Source organism: Tetrao urogallus (assembly GCF_951394365.1).
Source record: "Tetrao urogallus genome assembly, chromosome: 2".
NCBI lineage: Eukaryota > Metazoa > Chordata > Aves > Galliformes > Phasianidae > Tetrao > Tetrao urogallus.
Window position 1 is genome coordinate 41,384,105 of NC_136814.1, and position 16,939 is coordinate 41,401,043.

General features: G+C 35.4%; 1 protein-coding gene across 2 annotated transcripts in view; it reads right to left on the reverse strand.

Annotated features, from left to right (window-relative positions):
* The window catches only part of AFDN (afadin, adherens junction formation factor), a gene marked incomplete at both ends in the record, with an annotated part of 111,914 nt that overhangs the window by 15,516 nt on the left and 79,459 nt on the right, over positions 1–16,939 (reverse strand). For both annotated transcript variants that reach the window (XM_079532742.1, XM_079532743.1), the window contains 6 exons: positions 1,402–1,590; positions 2,002–2,093; positions 2,394–2,588; positions 3,570–3,688; positions 4,650–4,723; positions 4,881–4,946. In XM_079532742.1, the coding sequence (XP_079388868.1) occupies positions 1,402–1,590; positions 2,002–2,093; positions 2,394–2,588; positions 3,570–3,688; positions 4,650–4,723; positions 4,881–4,946 (735 nt within the window). The remainder of the gene's footprint in view (positions 1–1,401; positions 1,591–2,001; positions 2,094–2,393; positions 2,589–3,569; positions 3,689–4,649; positions 4,724–4,880; positions 4,947–16,939) is intronic.

Here is a 16,939-nt window from a genome sequence, read left to right on the forward strand (position 1 = left end):
CTAAGCAGGGGAGAGGTGCACATCCAGATGGCAGTTCATCCCATTAGGAGAAACGGAAATACTAGCCTCCCCCTACCACAGCAGCTACACAGACAGCCAAAAATTAACTACACAGCTCAGATTAGGTGAGATGAATTAATGAAATATGAAGAAGTTAAGCAAAGGAATTCAGCAAAATATTTCCATAGTTACATGACAAAGTTACATTAACTCATAATCTGCTCCTTCAAAATTACCTTTCAAAATCCTACTTTGGGTATAGCATCTATTTTCTTTACTGGAGGAATAATTATAATCTGATGCCTCTGGTAGTGAAATAAATACATACACTCAGTGAACTAAGCTGTTATTCAAGTAACTTTTCTCCCTATTCGCTAATATATGTGGGATTACTCAATGTATCAATCCCTAGTTATTTTCTATGACATGGTATAAAGTAACTTAGATGACAATGCTTTTCAGAAAGTAAAGCATACTGAATGATTAATGAAACTAACAAAAAAGACCCCAACCAAACAACAAAAGAAATAATTTTTTCCTCTCTTAGTTTTTGAGTGATGAAGCTGTCTCTGGTGGATTAGAGAAAAAAATAGAAAAAAAAAAAGATGCACTGACTGGATTTCGACTCCCAAGATTACTAAAATCCACATAGGAAATGGAAAGTCCTCATTTAGTGGAACAACACTATCTTTCTACTTTATGAAGGTAAATTCATTTCAGATCAAGAAGCATTTGCATTCTGACAGCAGGGAAGTTACCAATGGAAGTAAAAAAAAAAAAAAAAAAAAAAAAAGCAGTCTTAAGGGTGTGAGTTTTTGTTTTTTTTTTTTTCTTTTCTTTTCCTTTTTTATTTTTTTTTTTTAAATGAGAGAAAGGAATGTGTTTCTTCAAAGGCCTTGGATAGTTTTCAAAATACTGTGTTATTTCATTTTTAATACTTCACTGTCACTTAAATGATGCACCCTGCAGGCAAAGAGATTTTTTCCACATAAACCCTCTTAGAGGAGTGAATCATTTAGTTTACTTACAGAAAACTACAAAACATTTTACAAGATAAACCCTATTACCATCTATTCCCCATTGTTCTGAGTAAAGAGGACATAAAACATCCCAGGTCTGCATAACTTGCTAACAAAAATTCTATAGCCAAAAACAAAACAAAACAAAAAAAGAAGGGTTCCTGACTGCAAGCCAGAAGTACAGTTATCCCCTTCATCTGTGCTATGGTTTAACCAATATTCAGCAGTTCAGAGATCATAGAGGACTGACTGTTCCACAAAAACACCTCCAGCAAACTGTGAGTGAAAGTTTCATCTACTTTCCCCCCCATCTCCCTCTTCTACTTAGGAAAAAAAAAAAAAAAAAAAAAAAAAAAAAAAAAAAAAAAAGAAAGCTTTTGACCTGCATTGTAGTATTGATTGAATGATTACTCTCTGCCTGGATCTGTGGTTTCTCTTCATAATTTGGCCACTGACTCTGAGTTGGACCCATTCGATCCTGGGATTTTGAAGCTGGGAATGTGAAATATTCTCTGGTATAGGTCTGAGTTGGTATAGGATAAGCTTCAGGTCGTGGAGGCAGAGTTTGTTCCTGAAAAAAATAGAATGAACGTAAGATAGAATTTTCTAATCACACAAATCTGTAAAGAACGTTTTTCCAACCATGTGTTTCTTAAATGTTTTGTTTTGCCTTGTGAGAATATTATTTGTCTGGAATAGAGGTTTTCAAATATAAGCTGTGGTTAGGACTAATATCTTTACGGTCTGAAAACAAGTATGCAATATTGTACAAGCCAAAGAAATTGCAGCTTATGAACAAAAAGTAATAAAATCACACAAAGTTGTCTTAATCTTTCATTAAACCATTGGAAGTAAAAACACCACTCAGTCACTAGCACCAGCATTATGTACAAATACTTGAGATACTGCTTTGATTCAAGCACACTGATCCATTGATAGCTAAGGAAAATTTACTAGCCAGCATTTTTTTGCCACTTCTGACCTCTGTACAAAGATTTCCAGTCGAGACTGAGGTTATTTTGGTGGTAGTTCCAGATGCATAAGCATTCTTTCCCCCAGGGCTTGGAGGCTGATCTGTTGGAAAGTTAAAGGAAGCGTTTACATGCCTGTTAATATTAATTTACATAACTTAATATAATAATAGTATTCACAACATAAGTATGATTTTTGCTTTGAATAATTCTAACAAGAGGCTTGCTCCAAACGTTACAACTACATCATTATTCAAACTTAAACTTAATCCTGCTTTTTTTTTTCTTTTTAATTCTGTTTTCTTTTTAATCAAATAGCCCTTCCCCTCCTGTTTGGAATTGAACAGCCCTTAAAGTCAGTGAAAGAGACATCTACCTCTACGAGAAGAATAATCTGACTTACTTGCTACGTTGGGGCTGGAGCGATGATCGGCTCTGTTCTTCATTAATCTGTCATCTCCTGGCAGCTTCTTTGGTTCACTGTACTCCGTCCATGGCAGCTGGGGGCTCTCGGGTGACCCATTTTGCGTGGAGTTGTTATACAGCTCAAAACCTTCACTCTTTGGTCGGGGTTTACCTGAGCCACGGCGGTCAGAAACTGTAACAGTCGATATATATTTTCCCCCTTCACTTATATTAACTGCTGTCTAGAGTATTCTTTTTTGAACAGGAGTTAGTTTGCATTTAGAACAAAAATTGAGTTTCTGGCATAGCAACTGATAAATTTTAAAACTGTTACTTCTTTGGAAACACACTTCCTCTTTCTTATCAACTGCAGAGGATTCATTTAATTCAAAAAAGAATCCTTGCTTCAAAATAGCTTTTGAAAAGATACGATATTTGGAAAAGCCAAATGTGCCTTACTAAAAAGTCTCTTGGAGACTCAGAGGCATATGGCATCTGGAATGGTGTTGTAAATCGTGATAATAGGGATTTATTCTTTTAACCCCTTCTTTTCTATATCCTATATATAGAAAAGGGCTTCCTTTATAAAATTATTCTGTGTAAGACTTGTATTTTGGCTCTGTGAAGTTCAACGATAAAAGTATTGAAGAACTTCTTAAGATCTGACTAGAAATTACGAGATAAGCATTCTGCTATTTCTAGTTTAAAAGCACAATAAAAACGTATTGCAAAACATGTTCCAGGGGTTTCTGGTTTTATTTTTCTCTCTTAGTAATTACATTATGCTCTCTGCTTACAAACCCCATGAAGACAGAAGCCTTTATGAAAGGGATGGAAAAGCTATTGAAATTGTAATAGTGTTTGTATTCATCATATTTCATAATTAAAAATTATTTCAAAACCACGACTGTACTTCAATACTTTTTTTTTTTTAAAGAACAAATGCAAAACATTTATTATACATTAGACAAATATAATTTTAAGTACTATTTAAAAGTCAGTTTGTCTTTTCACAATAAAAGAAATTTTCCTTTCTATGCAATTAGTTTTATTTTTTGATTTAATGTTTTGGTAAAATTTGGCAAATTACTATTAATTGTTGTATTTTCTGTATACTAAATCCTACAAAAATGTTACTGTCATCAATGCTAGCTTTTTTTTTTTTTTTTTTTACCTCTTTGCATCATTGGAGATGGCTGATTTAGCAGGGTTGCCAGACCATGGTATATTGCTCCTTGTTTTGCTACTTCCAGTGTTACTACAGATCCTGTCCTTGTCATAAGTTCTGCTGCCCTGCAACAGATATCAAAGCAAATTAAATAAAATCAAGCCCAATACTTCTTAGTTCTCCTTATTATAATTTTGTATGACTCATTTTCTAGTAACCTTTCTCATATTTTTCTAGTAACCTTTTGTATGACAAAACACTGTTTCTGACTAATACTTAAAATAGTTATGAAAAAAATATTAAAAAAAAAAACAGATGATAAATTTACTGAATAGACAAATGCATGCAAGGGTTTCTGCAAGTATAAGTTGGAAGCCAAAATATTTAAGAATTAGAGTAAGAACAGTTTGCTAAAAATGGGAGTCCCAGTATGCAGCACCGTATCTCCTACAGAGAAAGTAAAAACCCAGTGTGCAAAAAAATGAGTCTAAGACTTTGTGCAGTAGATTGCTCTGAAAGTAATGCCTCCTATTTATTTCCATGGAAATTACAACAGACACAAAGATCACAACATCACCATTAGACAGAGCACATTCACAGCTATAAAACACTATTTTTCAACATAGTCACCACCATTAACTATGAATGTTTGCCAGTGATGAAGAGCCTGCACGATGTACTTGTAAAAATCTGCACCAGCAGAGGTGATCTACTGTTTCGCAGCTGCTGTGATGCCTCACTGTGCTCACATCCACTTTTCAATCTCCAGAAACATTCAGCAAGCATTAATGAATGTCAACGGAAGAAATATTTTTCTGCACAGAGAAACTTAATGACACCCCTTTGCTTCATACACACTTCAGATGTCATTTGGTCAGACTTCTTTTCAGCTGCTATCTGTTGCACAGCAACAACACATAATGGAATATTGGTGAGTCTCTACTGTCATACTACCAACATCCAACTGTTGGATGCTCTGGGCCAATGCAATAAAATAAGAAGCATTACTTTTGGAGCACCCCTCATATTAGTCTAGTTTTTTTTTTTTTTTTCCACATGAAGACACCAAGAGAGAGCATTCCATACCTTTCCTGGGACAGCCCCACCAAGCTTCGACCATCCACACTGAGCAGCTGATCCCCTGCTGCCAGGCGACCATCCTAATTACATATCCAGAAAAAAAAAAATTCATTCACCAATGCTAACTTAATGTAAATGCTAACAATTACTCATGCAAATCAGTAAACAAAGGATTTAAAAGTATTTCCAAATGACCTTTCCATTCTTGAACTTCTTATATTTAAAAATATTACTAACCACATCTGCAGCACCTCCTTTCACAACAGACTTGACATATATTCCAAGTTTGTCTTGACCAGCACCCTACAGAGAAAGAAATATCAATTTATTTCAGTTTTGCATTCCTCCAATTTTATTCAAAATTTTACATCTCTAAATAAACCTCTGAATTCTCATTTTTTATTTCCCCAGCCTGGAAAAAAACAAACAAACAAACAAAAAACAGTAACATGGAAGAAAGTTAAGCTCACTTAAAATCAAAAGTAAGCTTTAAAATTAGGCTTCTTGAACCTGAAAACACTGCATGAAGTAAACAGTATTTGATCTTAATACAAGCTTTAAAAATAAAAAACAAAGTGTATCAACTAAACCTTTTATCTTAGGAGTTTGTTTTAATCATCTTCTGATGAGACACACTTCTCAACACAATTTTTTAAGTATACCTGTATACTCTGTTCCAAAAGACTGCCCTGTTACCCTTGCTGATGCCCAAACCACACAAGTTTAAGTGCAGATTGCCTATTCTGCTTCGAGCATATGTGACAAAAAGGAACAGAAACACTTCTTACATTTATTAGGACTGTAAATGACCCAGGAAAAAGAGCAAACAGAGCTTTTGCTTTTAGGATAAACAAGTAGACATTGTAACTAGTAAGAATTTTAGAACTATCCAAGTCAACATTTAAGCCCACTGCAGAACCATGCAATTTTGTTCATAAAACAGCTGCCTAGAAGTATGCCACTAAATTTTAAAAGGACTGTTAACTCTAAACATTTTGCTAGACAACCAATGGGTCTGAGGCATGAGAACACAAGCATCTATTCAAACCATGCTGTTGCATCACCACGTACTCAAATTTATGAGACACCACAGAGAAGTCTACATTAGTATCACAAACCCTTAAACTGTCACTTACAATGTACCACAATCATTTCATTACATACGATAGCAAAGCATGCCAATTAAATTCATTTGCACATCACTCAAGACACACTAGAACTAATCATGAGGTTTTCAATTTAACAATTTCTAATGTAACACTGTTTTCTGGAATAACACCCCAAACTGTTTTCATACTGAAAATGCAACTTCCCCGCTCTCCTACTTTTCCAACTTCTTCTCTTTCATGAGCAAAAGGATTCATCACTTCCATCATCATTATGATCAAGTAGAACAAAAAGTGCAGATTTTTGAGAAACAAATATTAAAGTTGTCTGAGAGATGAATGATCTAATTTTTTTATTAAACCTTGAGTTAACTCCAAATATTTACTCAACAGCCACAGAATAGGAATTACTCTGAGCCCTATGATTAAAGACTGGCATTCAGCATGTCCTCATTTCTCATAACAATTGCTTTAAAAGAAAAAAAGAAAAGAAAAGAAAAAAGAATAAACCTGTAGTAAATAACTAAAAAAAAGGATACTTTCTGAGTCTGGGAGGAATATGAAGGTAATCTTTTTTAAGAAATTTACTTACTAAAAAAGGACACTATAGAAACATCTAAATAACAGCAGAATATATATATATATTTAACTTATACCCAAAGAATCAGATGTATGAGTCAGAAGATAGATAAATACAATGAAAACCAAAAATCTTCTTCCCCAAGCCAACCGTGAAGCAGATGAGGGAGGATGATTCAGGTGATGGTACACCTAGACTTCCAAAAAGTATGCAACAAGATCTCTTACTAGGAATTCTTAAATTTTCATGAGATAAGAAAAAAGTTGTCCTGGTATATTAATAGCTAGTTTAACAAAGGATAGGACGCTTTTGCTTTTTACATGGAAATAATTAGGGAAGACCTAAATGAATATACTGCTCACTGGGGCAACGAATAATGTAACTAAATTTGTCATATAGAAACAGAAACCAGGTAAGTAAAGCTAAGAGTTGGAGAACAGTGAAGTGATTAAGAACTGGAGCAGGAATAGGGAAAAACATACTTTTACTAGTCAAAATGTGAAGTAATGCTTTGATCTTTGTCAGAAGCAGCCCAGAAGAGTAACCACTTCTCTTAGTTGGGAATTGCAGATTAAGATGACTGTCTCCTTCCTATGCCACCAACCACTAAGATATCTAAAGGTAAGCTCCCTTAGATCCAAACAGGTTAAGGAGTCACCAGCAAGAGTCACCCGCCTGCTCCTTTACTCCCATGCACTGTGTGTAATTTCAGAGATGAAGCAACATTTCCTTGGAGGCCAGAATAACCAAGACTAATCAGAAGTCTTGGGACCCGGGAGTGGTACTGCTTTATTCAGCTCTAACTTCAAAAGCTGTTAGCAAGAATCTCACCTCATAAGGTTTAATGAATCAGACAAAAAACTGCATAATGCAGTCAAATTAAGTGAGAAAAGTAAGCATTTGCTACTTGAAGCAGCATACAGGTTAATCCAAACAAGTTGGGATTGTGACTTTGCTAATAATTAATTATATCAGACGTACTGTATCTGTATTTGCCACCCTTCTTATCCTCAATTATGAGTGCGCACCTTAAATGAAGTAGAAACTTGTTTAAACCCATGATATCTGTACTGGATTGCAAACAGTAATAAACATTTTTTTTTTACAATTGAACAAATACCCATATTGTAGTTTTTACACAGGCTTCAACTGCTGCTCAAGATCAATCTCCTTAATTACTGTTTTCACAGTGTTCTTCATTTGCCAGTTCAAACGCCTGGGAGCCAACAGAACTATCAGAAAAGAACAAACCAGAAAATACCATGGTCACCTCAAAGCTAGAGGGCTTACATTTGGAAGTCCATATAATCTCTTACAAAAAGGCAACAGAACTGAGGCTTAGAGGAAAACAGGGGTGATCAGAAACACGGAGCAACTTCCTTGAGAGAACCAAACAATAGACACGGACTCCTCCTCTCGAGGAACAAACGTGAGAGGAAGGGAAGGTCTATGGAATTATGAATGGCACAGATGGGATATCATTTCTCTGTTCAGACAAAATACAAAGCTTCCTTATTCATGCCATTGACTTTTTGCCACAGAATTTCATAATTCAGTTGGGAAACCACAAAGAAATAGACTGCTGTAGACACCAAGGATTCAGGGTAAGGTCTTCCAGGAGCTATCAGAAAAGTGATACAGATGTAAGACATACTAGAGAAATTCTGGAATTACAGAAAGCTAGAAAATAGGAGGAACTGTCTTACATGTTCTGTTATGCATTTTGGCTAAATTCCCATTAGCCACTGCTGGAACATACCAGATTAGATGGATTTCTGCTCTAACTGTTCTTGCACTCTAAACTTTGCAGCGATTCTTCATGACAATCCAGAAGAGCTGACATTTTGTTCAATATTCTTTCTTTTTGGAGGTAGTTTTATAGACCCTACACAGTTTGTCAATCTTTTTCGTGTTCTTTTAAGAGAAGTTATGTGCAGATGTGTTAGCTCCAAGTCATTTTTCTTAACACAAAGCTAATGAAATTTAAAAGCATACAACATGATCATACATCTCAATTCAGATTATATAAAACATCTTTTATCAACTACCACATCTATTCACATACTAGGATAACTCTCTTTCCTGTGTACATTACACACATTTAGCATGTTTCTAACATGATGCTCATGATCTTCCCTTGCACCTCTTACTGAGTATCATTAAATTTAACCTACCTTCCTGTGCCTTTTACCCTACGCTTTGAAGCAACTTAAGTAAACATTTTTCATTTTTGTTGAGATAGACTTATTTGTGCTCCTTTCAGGAGACTGTTAGAAGGAAATGTACAGTTACTGTAGGACACAAAAATGATGTTAAGATGTAGTTAGACATGAATGCCAAAGTGAAATTTTCACCTGCACCATATGAATTTCTCTCCTATCACTTACTGACTTTACAACAGAACAGGTTTCTTTGTAGACTGCTTATAAATCTGTTTTTCTTTTAAAGGAACATGAAGGTCAGCACAATTAAAATTATGCCCCCACAAACAAAACTATGATAGATACCAATAACAGTGATAGAGTATGCGTCATTTCCAGCTCTATTTATTTTCTCCTATCCTGAATATCAAATTCATGTGTACCTACAGAACTGTAAGCTTGAACAGTAGAACACAATGTTAGAGAAGTTAAATGATTGTGGAAAGTACAAACATAGTAAGCATAAAAAAGTTTTTTCCTCATGGTTTTACTAATTCAGTAAATTCTAGAAGCAAAAGTGAAAACGGACTTCCAAAACAAAGGGGGTTACACCAAGAAAAAAACCCAACACATATGCATGTAGTTATGCAGGTTCCCACAGAGAGAAGCAAACTAAACAGAAGAAAAAACACGTTTCAAATGTTTGAAATCATCCTAATTTTAAGTTTTCAAAGCCCACATGGCAAGTGCGTACAAAAGACACTTCCCAATTTTGCCACAGCACATAGATTCTGCTCCTCAACAACAACAACAAACAAAAATAACCAAACAAACAAATAATCCAAACAAACTATCCTGATTTTAGCAAGTGATGGAGATGAACAAAGTACCTAGAATGGAAGAAAATGTATCATGTTAAAAAAATAATCAATACACCCTCACTGATGTAATTACACAATGGGATAAAAATGTCCCCATTTTATTTATTTCATGAAGCTTAATTAGCTCTGGACAAAAACCTCAGAAGACTCCTGGGAGATAATCTTATCCATGCCTGGGTTTACACATCATTAAGCCAGGTATGCACAGCCAGCTGAAGTCAGAAACAGAAAAACAATTAGGTCCAGCAACCTGAAGCCAATGTATTTGCAATAGACTTATCACCTGTATTTAGGTGCTTCATGTGTTTGTTTTTAAATCATCTTACATTATCTTAAGAAGCAGTGTAATGCTTTAAAGCAGCATGAGTTGAAGGATGTTAACATACTGCACTTGCAAGTTTGGCATGTGCTTAAATTTACTAAGAGTATTGCTGCGGGAATTCCATGACAATAATGAACATCCTCTTGCATTTAGAAAGCATTTTAATAGATCTTCTAATCCTGCTTGGGAGGTAAAGGCAAACACAGGATACATCTGCAAGCAGAAGTCTGCTCAGAATGGTAGAGGTCTTAATCCTAAATATAAATGAAGAAAAGAATGTATGGGAAAATATTTGTTTAAGTGACCAGACTAAAATGTAAAAAGTAAATAAATAACACATCCTCCTCCAAAAAACAGAGCAAGAATACAAGAAGTACAAATCAAGAGAACAAGAAAGAAGCCGAGGTATTAAATGCTATCAGTAAATTCTGCAATTAAAAGTCACCAGAAGTTCTGTTTCCCTAATGGCTGTTCATATTGCATCTATATGGTGGGACAGAAGAAAAAAAGACAGACAAGCTTCTAAAAGAGACTAACTTGCTGTAGCTGTGCAGTTTCAAAAAGTTCTTATCACAGAACAAAAGCACATTTAGAAACATTCTACAATATAGACCTAGAAATTACAACCTGAAGATACAGAGTTAAATAAGAGCAAGGAAATAAAACAAAGTTTTATGTTTAGCACCAAACTGGCCAACAGATTGCTGGGCATTTCATATCAGAACTGGTCATAGGTTGCACAGTTTATGCAAATCTAGCTCTTCATATGAAATTAAGTGAAAACTTCAAATTATGGAAGTAGTACTAATGAGGCTTACTTTAGTGTAAGAATGGTTAATGCTCTCTGAATGCTCAACCACATTCAGAAGTATAAAATGTACAGAAGAAAAAGTTACTTCTAACAAGAGAGACTTTTCTTTCTACTGATTTTTAGTTGACTTGACAAAGGACATTCTTAAATCACTAGGTAGATCCTACATACAAATTGACACATGAAATAGACAAATATGATAATTTAATTTCTGAACAGTATAAAATACATAAATACTGTAATTCAACACCAAAGCATTAAATTAGATCAGAAAAGCACGTGATGAGCCAGTACCTACAGGTTATTTTGCTTACTAGTATGAGAAAAAAAATAGTAATAGCTATCATACAACCAGAGCAGAGTTAACCAGCTGCAACTTGAACTATCTCAGCAAATATTAAAATTCAGACATCCCAGCATCTGGGTCCTGTGAATTCAGAGAGAATTTCTGCTGAGTGGGACCAGGTCAGTAAAAAAAAATCTTATTTGAGAAACATCTATTTCTGATTAATTACAAAGGTATGTAATTTGCATGTTGTTACATATACAACAAATGTATGTTTATTGGTTTTTCTTCTATATTAATGTAGAAGAAGAGTAATCCCTAAACAACTCCTGCAACATTTAAATTCATTTAACTGGCCACATCGACAGCCGTACAACTGGAACATGCCAGACAGCACAACTAGCATATGAAGTAGGAGCTGAAAGAACAATAAGATCAGATAAGGCCTTCCTAATGGCAACACCGTACCCAGTCCCCAAACTGGTTATTCAGTCACCGTGGAAGCATTGAAAGCAGACAAAATTTTCCACCCCCACCTCCTCCTCATGTTGCATTTGCCAGGATAAGCAGCTGCAATTTGACAGTGGAGACAACAGACAGCTCCTTCTAGTGAGCATCAACACATGGCTAGGTCCAAAGCCAAGCACCCATGCCATGCAGGGACCTAGGGCCCATAGTCACTAAGCTGTCCCACTGATACCCCAGGCTAAAGGTACTAGAGTGGGAATGAAGGCCTGTCTGCTGACAGGCGATAACCCCTCAACAGTTAAGCTGCTGCCATCTTCACAGTGCTCCACAAGGAAGCACTATGGAACACGGTGGAACACCACAATGAGCTGCACATTCCAGTAAGTTAGGCATGTTCATGCTGTAGATTTGTCGGTAACTCAGTTATTTTAATACATGCAATTACAGTAAAAACATGAAATCTATGACAAAAATACTTATTCAGTTGTTAAAAGGACAGGAAAATTGCAATATTAAATAACTAAGGAAAAATTATGCATCTGTAAAGCACACTTACAGGTACTATGCCTAACCAAACCGGTAATTCTTCAAACAGTTGACAGTAGGGTCTTGTCATTACTTGTTCTAAACTACCGTTTGCCCTGATCTGTTTAGCTTCACGTGCCTTGTTTATCACACTCCAATGTTATGAACTGTTTCCCATAAAAAATGACAGAGGTGCATTTCATTAAAGACAAAAATACATTTCAACAACAGGTTTTTTTTTTTTTTTTTAATGTTATGTGTATTAGAATATAACTTTCTTTACAAGAATTGCAATGAAGTCTTCCTTTCAATACTGATTTGTCTTAAATACATGAATATTTAAATAGTTGCAAACTTCACATAGTTTGTAATATGAATAGGAATCCGGAAGTGGAAGAATCTTTACTCTCCAATTATAGTTTGACTGACTCCATTAAAAAAAAAATAATAAAGTTTGACCATTTTTAAAGAAAGAATCAAAGCAAGTGGCTTCAAATATCAAGACTACATAAAAACACATTTTCTTTCTGCTCACGGAAACATTTTTTTTTCTTATTTTTAAAATACTTCCTGAGACCTGACTGAATTTTGCATAAATATGCAAATATTAAAAGACCTTATTTCATAGAATCATAGAATGCTTTGGGCTGGAAGGATCTTTTAAGATCATCTAGCTCTACCCCTCCTTCTATAGGCAGGGACACCTCCCTCTAGACCAGGTTGCTCACAGTCCCATCCAACTGGCCTTGAATCCTTCCAGGGAGGCGGCATCCACAGTCTCTCTGGGCAACCTGTTCCAGTGTCTCACCACCCTCACAGTAAAAAATGTCTTCCTAATATCTAGTCTAAATCTACCCTCTTCCAATTTAAAACCATTTCCCCCTGTCCTGCTGCTACCTGCCCTTATAAAAAGCTCCACTCCAGTCCCCTCAGCTTTCCTGTAGTCCCCCTTCAGGTCCTGGAAGGCTGCTGTAAGGTCTCCCTGGGGCCTTCCCTTCCCCAGGCTGAAGAGCACCAACCCTCTCAGCCTGTCTCCATAGCAGAGGTGCTTCAGCCCTCTGATCGTTAAATTTAATTATTTAATAATGTAGATAATGTGTATCTTAGAGAAAACCATAAAGATCTGCCCCATGACTGTAATCTACCTGTCAGGCCTGCTATCAGCTATCGGCCCCAAAATCTTTTATCTGCCTACACCCAGAGCAGATTGTACTGATTTTTATCAGGGCTAATTTTCTGATCCCAGACTCTAAGGATGTTTACAAAAACTTACGAAGATCTTCTATGTAAACTTGCATTTAAGTTTATGCAACAGAATCAAGGTTCAGTCTAACCTCCCTGGCAAGTAACTAGTCCAGAAGCAATGAAATATCCAAGTTTAGAAGCATTAATGAAGAATATCAATTTACTAAACTATGCAGCAAATTAACAAATGTGCTCTCTAAGAGGCAAAAAGCAAAAGTTTCTGAATGCTTCTCCACCCCAAGCATTCATTTTCCCTAAAGCTGTATGCATTTTGTAATTTGCATCTGGATGAGAACAAGTATATTTACCTGCAGCATGCCTACGATTCACTGAACTGTCAGTCCAGAGTTCACTGCTGTCAGTCCAGAGATCAAGCTCTGTAGCTACTGGCTTGCCTGCAGCATTTGCAAGCTTCTTTGGACATGAAGATTGGAAAAAAAAAAAAAGCCCCAAACTATTTAGAGACTTTGGATATCTGTCATCATTAGGCAAAACACTTCATAGACTGCTGTAGAAAAATGAGGTGAAACAGCTTGCTCTATGTAAAGCTAGTTGTGGCCACAGCTGCTATGAGTACTCTGGCTTAAAAAGAATCTTAGAATTGACCCATGCTCCACATATGTAAACGTCTCTTTTCTCCTCTTAAATTCTCCTCTGTGGGGGGAAAATACCAAACATTTTCAGTGTTTGACAAAGTACAGTCAAAAGCAGAGAAAATATCTCCAATTAAACAAAACAGGCAGCAGAGATTCAGACAGGGACAATCAACATTATTTGCAGGCAAAGAAATATCATGCATTTAACGTCTAAGAACAAGCCAGTTGCAGCTTTAAAAAGCACAAGGAAGGAAAACAGACAAAAGAAATTACTTGTAATTCAGAGAAAAGCTAGCTTGCAACCTGTATAAACTGGACTCTGAGGCATCCAACATAGCCTAGAAACTTTACATCCCACATACCTACATGCTCCATTTACAAATAGCCTCAAAGGATTAAAGAGAAAGGACTGAAGAGTTTTGTTATTTTCTTTACTGGAATAAGGGTTTCTAGTCAAGGGCTTATTTTTGTTGTTGTTACATTAAAGAACATTTGCAATGAAGTTTGACTCAGGTACAAAGCCAGTAAGTGAAAATACCTTTTATCTTCCTAAAGCTTGCTTCTTCTAGGATACAAAACGACAAAGAACCACAGATGCTGTGTAACAGACTTCTGAGACAGCAGTACTGGAATATATATGATTGTAGCCTTGCATAGATGCAGACTTTTTTTTTCTTTAAATCATATTACAGCACTCAGAATCCCTAATAAGGCAAACAGATAAAGGCACGCAGGCACAAACAGCTGTATATATTTCTGTCTAGCACAGAAGATAATTAATTTTCAACACGTGACATCTCTGGAAATTGAGGGCTTCCAAAAACCAAAGCAACTAAGCAAAAGCAATTGGCCTAAAGTCATGTTCTGAGACTGAATTAAAGTACGCAACAGTTAATCCTAACTATTCTTTTCTCATAGCTCTAAATGAAACAGAGACAGTAAGCAGTAGGTAAACAGAAAACGCTCTATACACTACATTCCTAACAGCCTATGAAAGTTTTACAAAATAGACCATCTTAACAGTTTTTTTCTTTAACGAATGCTGCAACTTAAAACTCATGAAAACATTTTTATTTTGCTTGAGCTTCAGTGCCCAAAATAAGGGTTAACTTTTTACAGCATGCTCACTCTAAACACACTGAACAGTGACACACTAAGGGCTGTTTAGAGTCTTCTGCCAACTGAGAAGTTGTATTGCACATTCCGTGACACTCTTCCCTGTTGAGGCAACTCTGAACAAATGCCTCAGCTTAATTAGGTCTGTGGATAAAATTAGGGCAGCACATAATGTGTGATCCATTTTTTGGGGAGGAAAAAAATGAAGGTGTATACATGTACACACACACGTGCACAGAGATACGTATGCATATGTACACTTTTTCCAAATGATAGCTCTTAGGTCTACAGAAAAGGAAAATTTACAACAGGAAAAATACCATACAGTCTTTCATATAAATTTGTACTGCATTTTCAGGTGGATAAAGCTTAATTCAATATCAGTAGATATACTGTCAAGTATTGTCAATGTTCTAAATTTCTACCCCAAGTTAGAGCATTGTTTGCATGGGAAAATTTCAGCATAGAATTTAGCTTCTTAAGAGTCTTTTTCACTGACAGAAGTATGAAATTTGAAAGTAAATACTGTAATAACATGTATTTAAAGTATATTTTCTAAGTTATTAGAAAGCCATAATTGAACGCAGTCTGCTAGAGTAATTCTGAGTAAAGACTATGTACACTGTAACTTCCACATTTTGCTATCAAGTGTCTATATATAGAAGGTATTAATACAAGGAGAAATTGGCACATCCATTTAAATTAAAAACAGAAGAAAACAGCAAGAACAGAATAAAAACACCAACACACACAAACACCTTGTTCCAAAAGACATGAAGTGTAAATAGCTAGATTATCTATTTGCAATATTAATATAAATATATGCAAGTAAACAAAAGTACTTGAGCTGAGCTGTGGCCTTAGCTAGTGAGAAGAAAAGTCCTGTAGTGCTGGCAAAAGCTTTAGTTTGTACACAGCATATGAAAACATCAGCAATATTTTATGGGACTCCTATAATATATCAAAAATTGAACCAAAAAATCCCTCTTGAAGATATGAATCGAGAAGAAAGATGCAACTTACTAATACCTAGCTGCTTATTCGTTCATTATAAAGACTAAATTGGCAGCTAATATACTTTCTTACTCCCATGGGACCAAGAAATCTGTGGTGGGAATGTCAATTAAATAATATCTTTTTACTTTAAGATCCTCTTAAATAGTCTGTTAAGGCAACATCAATCATTCAGACTGCTGGTGTGAATTAGTAACTAACATTAAAAAAAAAAAACTTCCTACTCAAGCATTTCAATTAATTCACATTGGAAGAAGAAGTTGAAGATTTTCCTAAAGTATTTAGAATGTACAGACATGAGAAGGCTATTACAAGGAAATACTGAAGTGTCTGAAATTGTGTCTTAAGATCTGAAACAAAAGTAAAGAGCTAAGAAACAGCTGGGGGAAAAAAAAAAAGTCAGCTGCCTGTACTCGCAAACTCAGTGAAGGGAATCAAATGTATGTACTATGTTATCACTATTATATATAGCTAAAATAAGATTTTAAACTTCTGTTATTCCTACATATATCACTTCCTAAACATATGTAGAACAAACTTTCAGGACAATTTCATACGGACGTTGATATTCCTGGTAGTTTGAAACCCTCCTTAAAATTAATGCTTCAGATTGCTAAATCTAAAATGATGAGCAGCTCTTTAGAAAATAAGGCAACTTACAGTGATTTTATTAACTCCTTACAGTGACTTTATTAACTCTGATGAACAAAGATTGCCAAATAATACCAATTATTTACAATTAGGAGGCCACACAACTGCTTAGGAAAAAAAAAAAAAGTAAACTCCTTCCCCAGTCTATTGATGAACTGTTCCATTCAGTGTTCAAAATGCTTCTAATAAAAAGAAGCTCTCTCTTATCCTATTTCAGTAGGCGCTATTAAAATATCTTATCTTACTATCTTTTAAAAATATCTAGAAAATACACCCTGATCTGTATCCCTAAGGACATACACATGCATACATACCTTAAGGTGCATACACATTTTTAAGGTAACTTTTTCTACTCTACTAATGAATTATGAGACTAAGAGGTAGTAATATGCTGTATATTTTTAAAAACTATTAATGAATATAACCAGCATGAGAAGATTCATCACCAAAATCTGCTGTATCACTTGCAGAATGCTGGAATCCTCTTACACAGTCGCAGTCTGAACAGAATCTACATGCCTCTACTCTGTGAATGCCTTTGCATATTCTGGTCT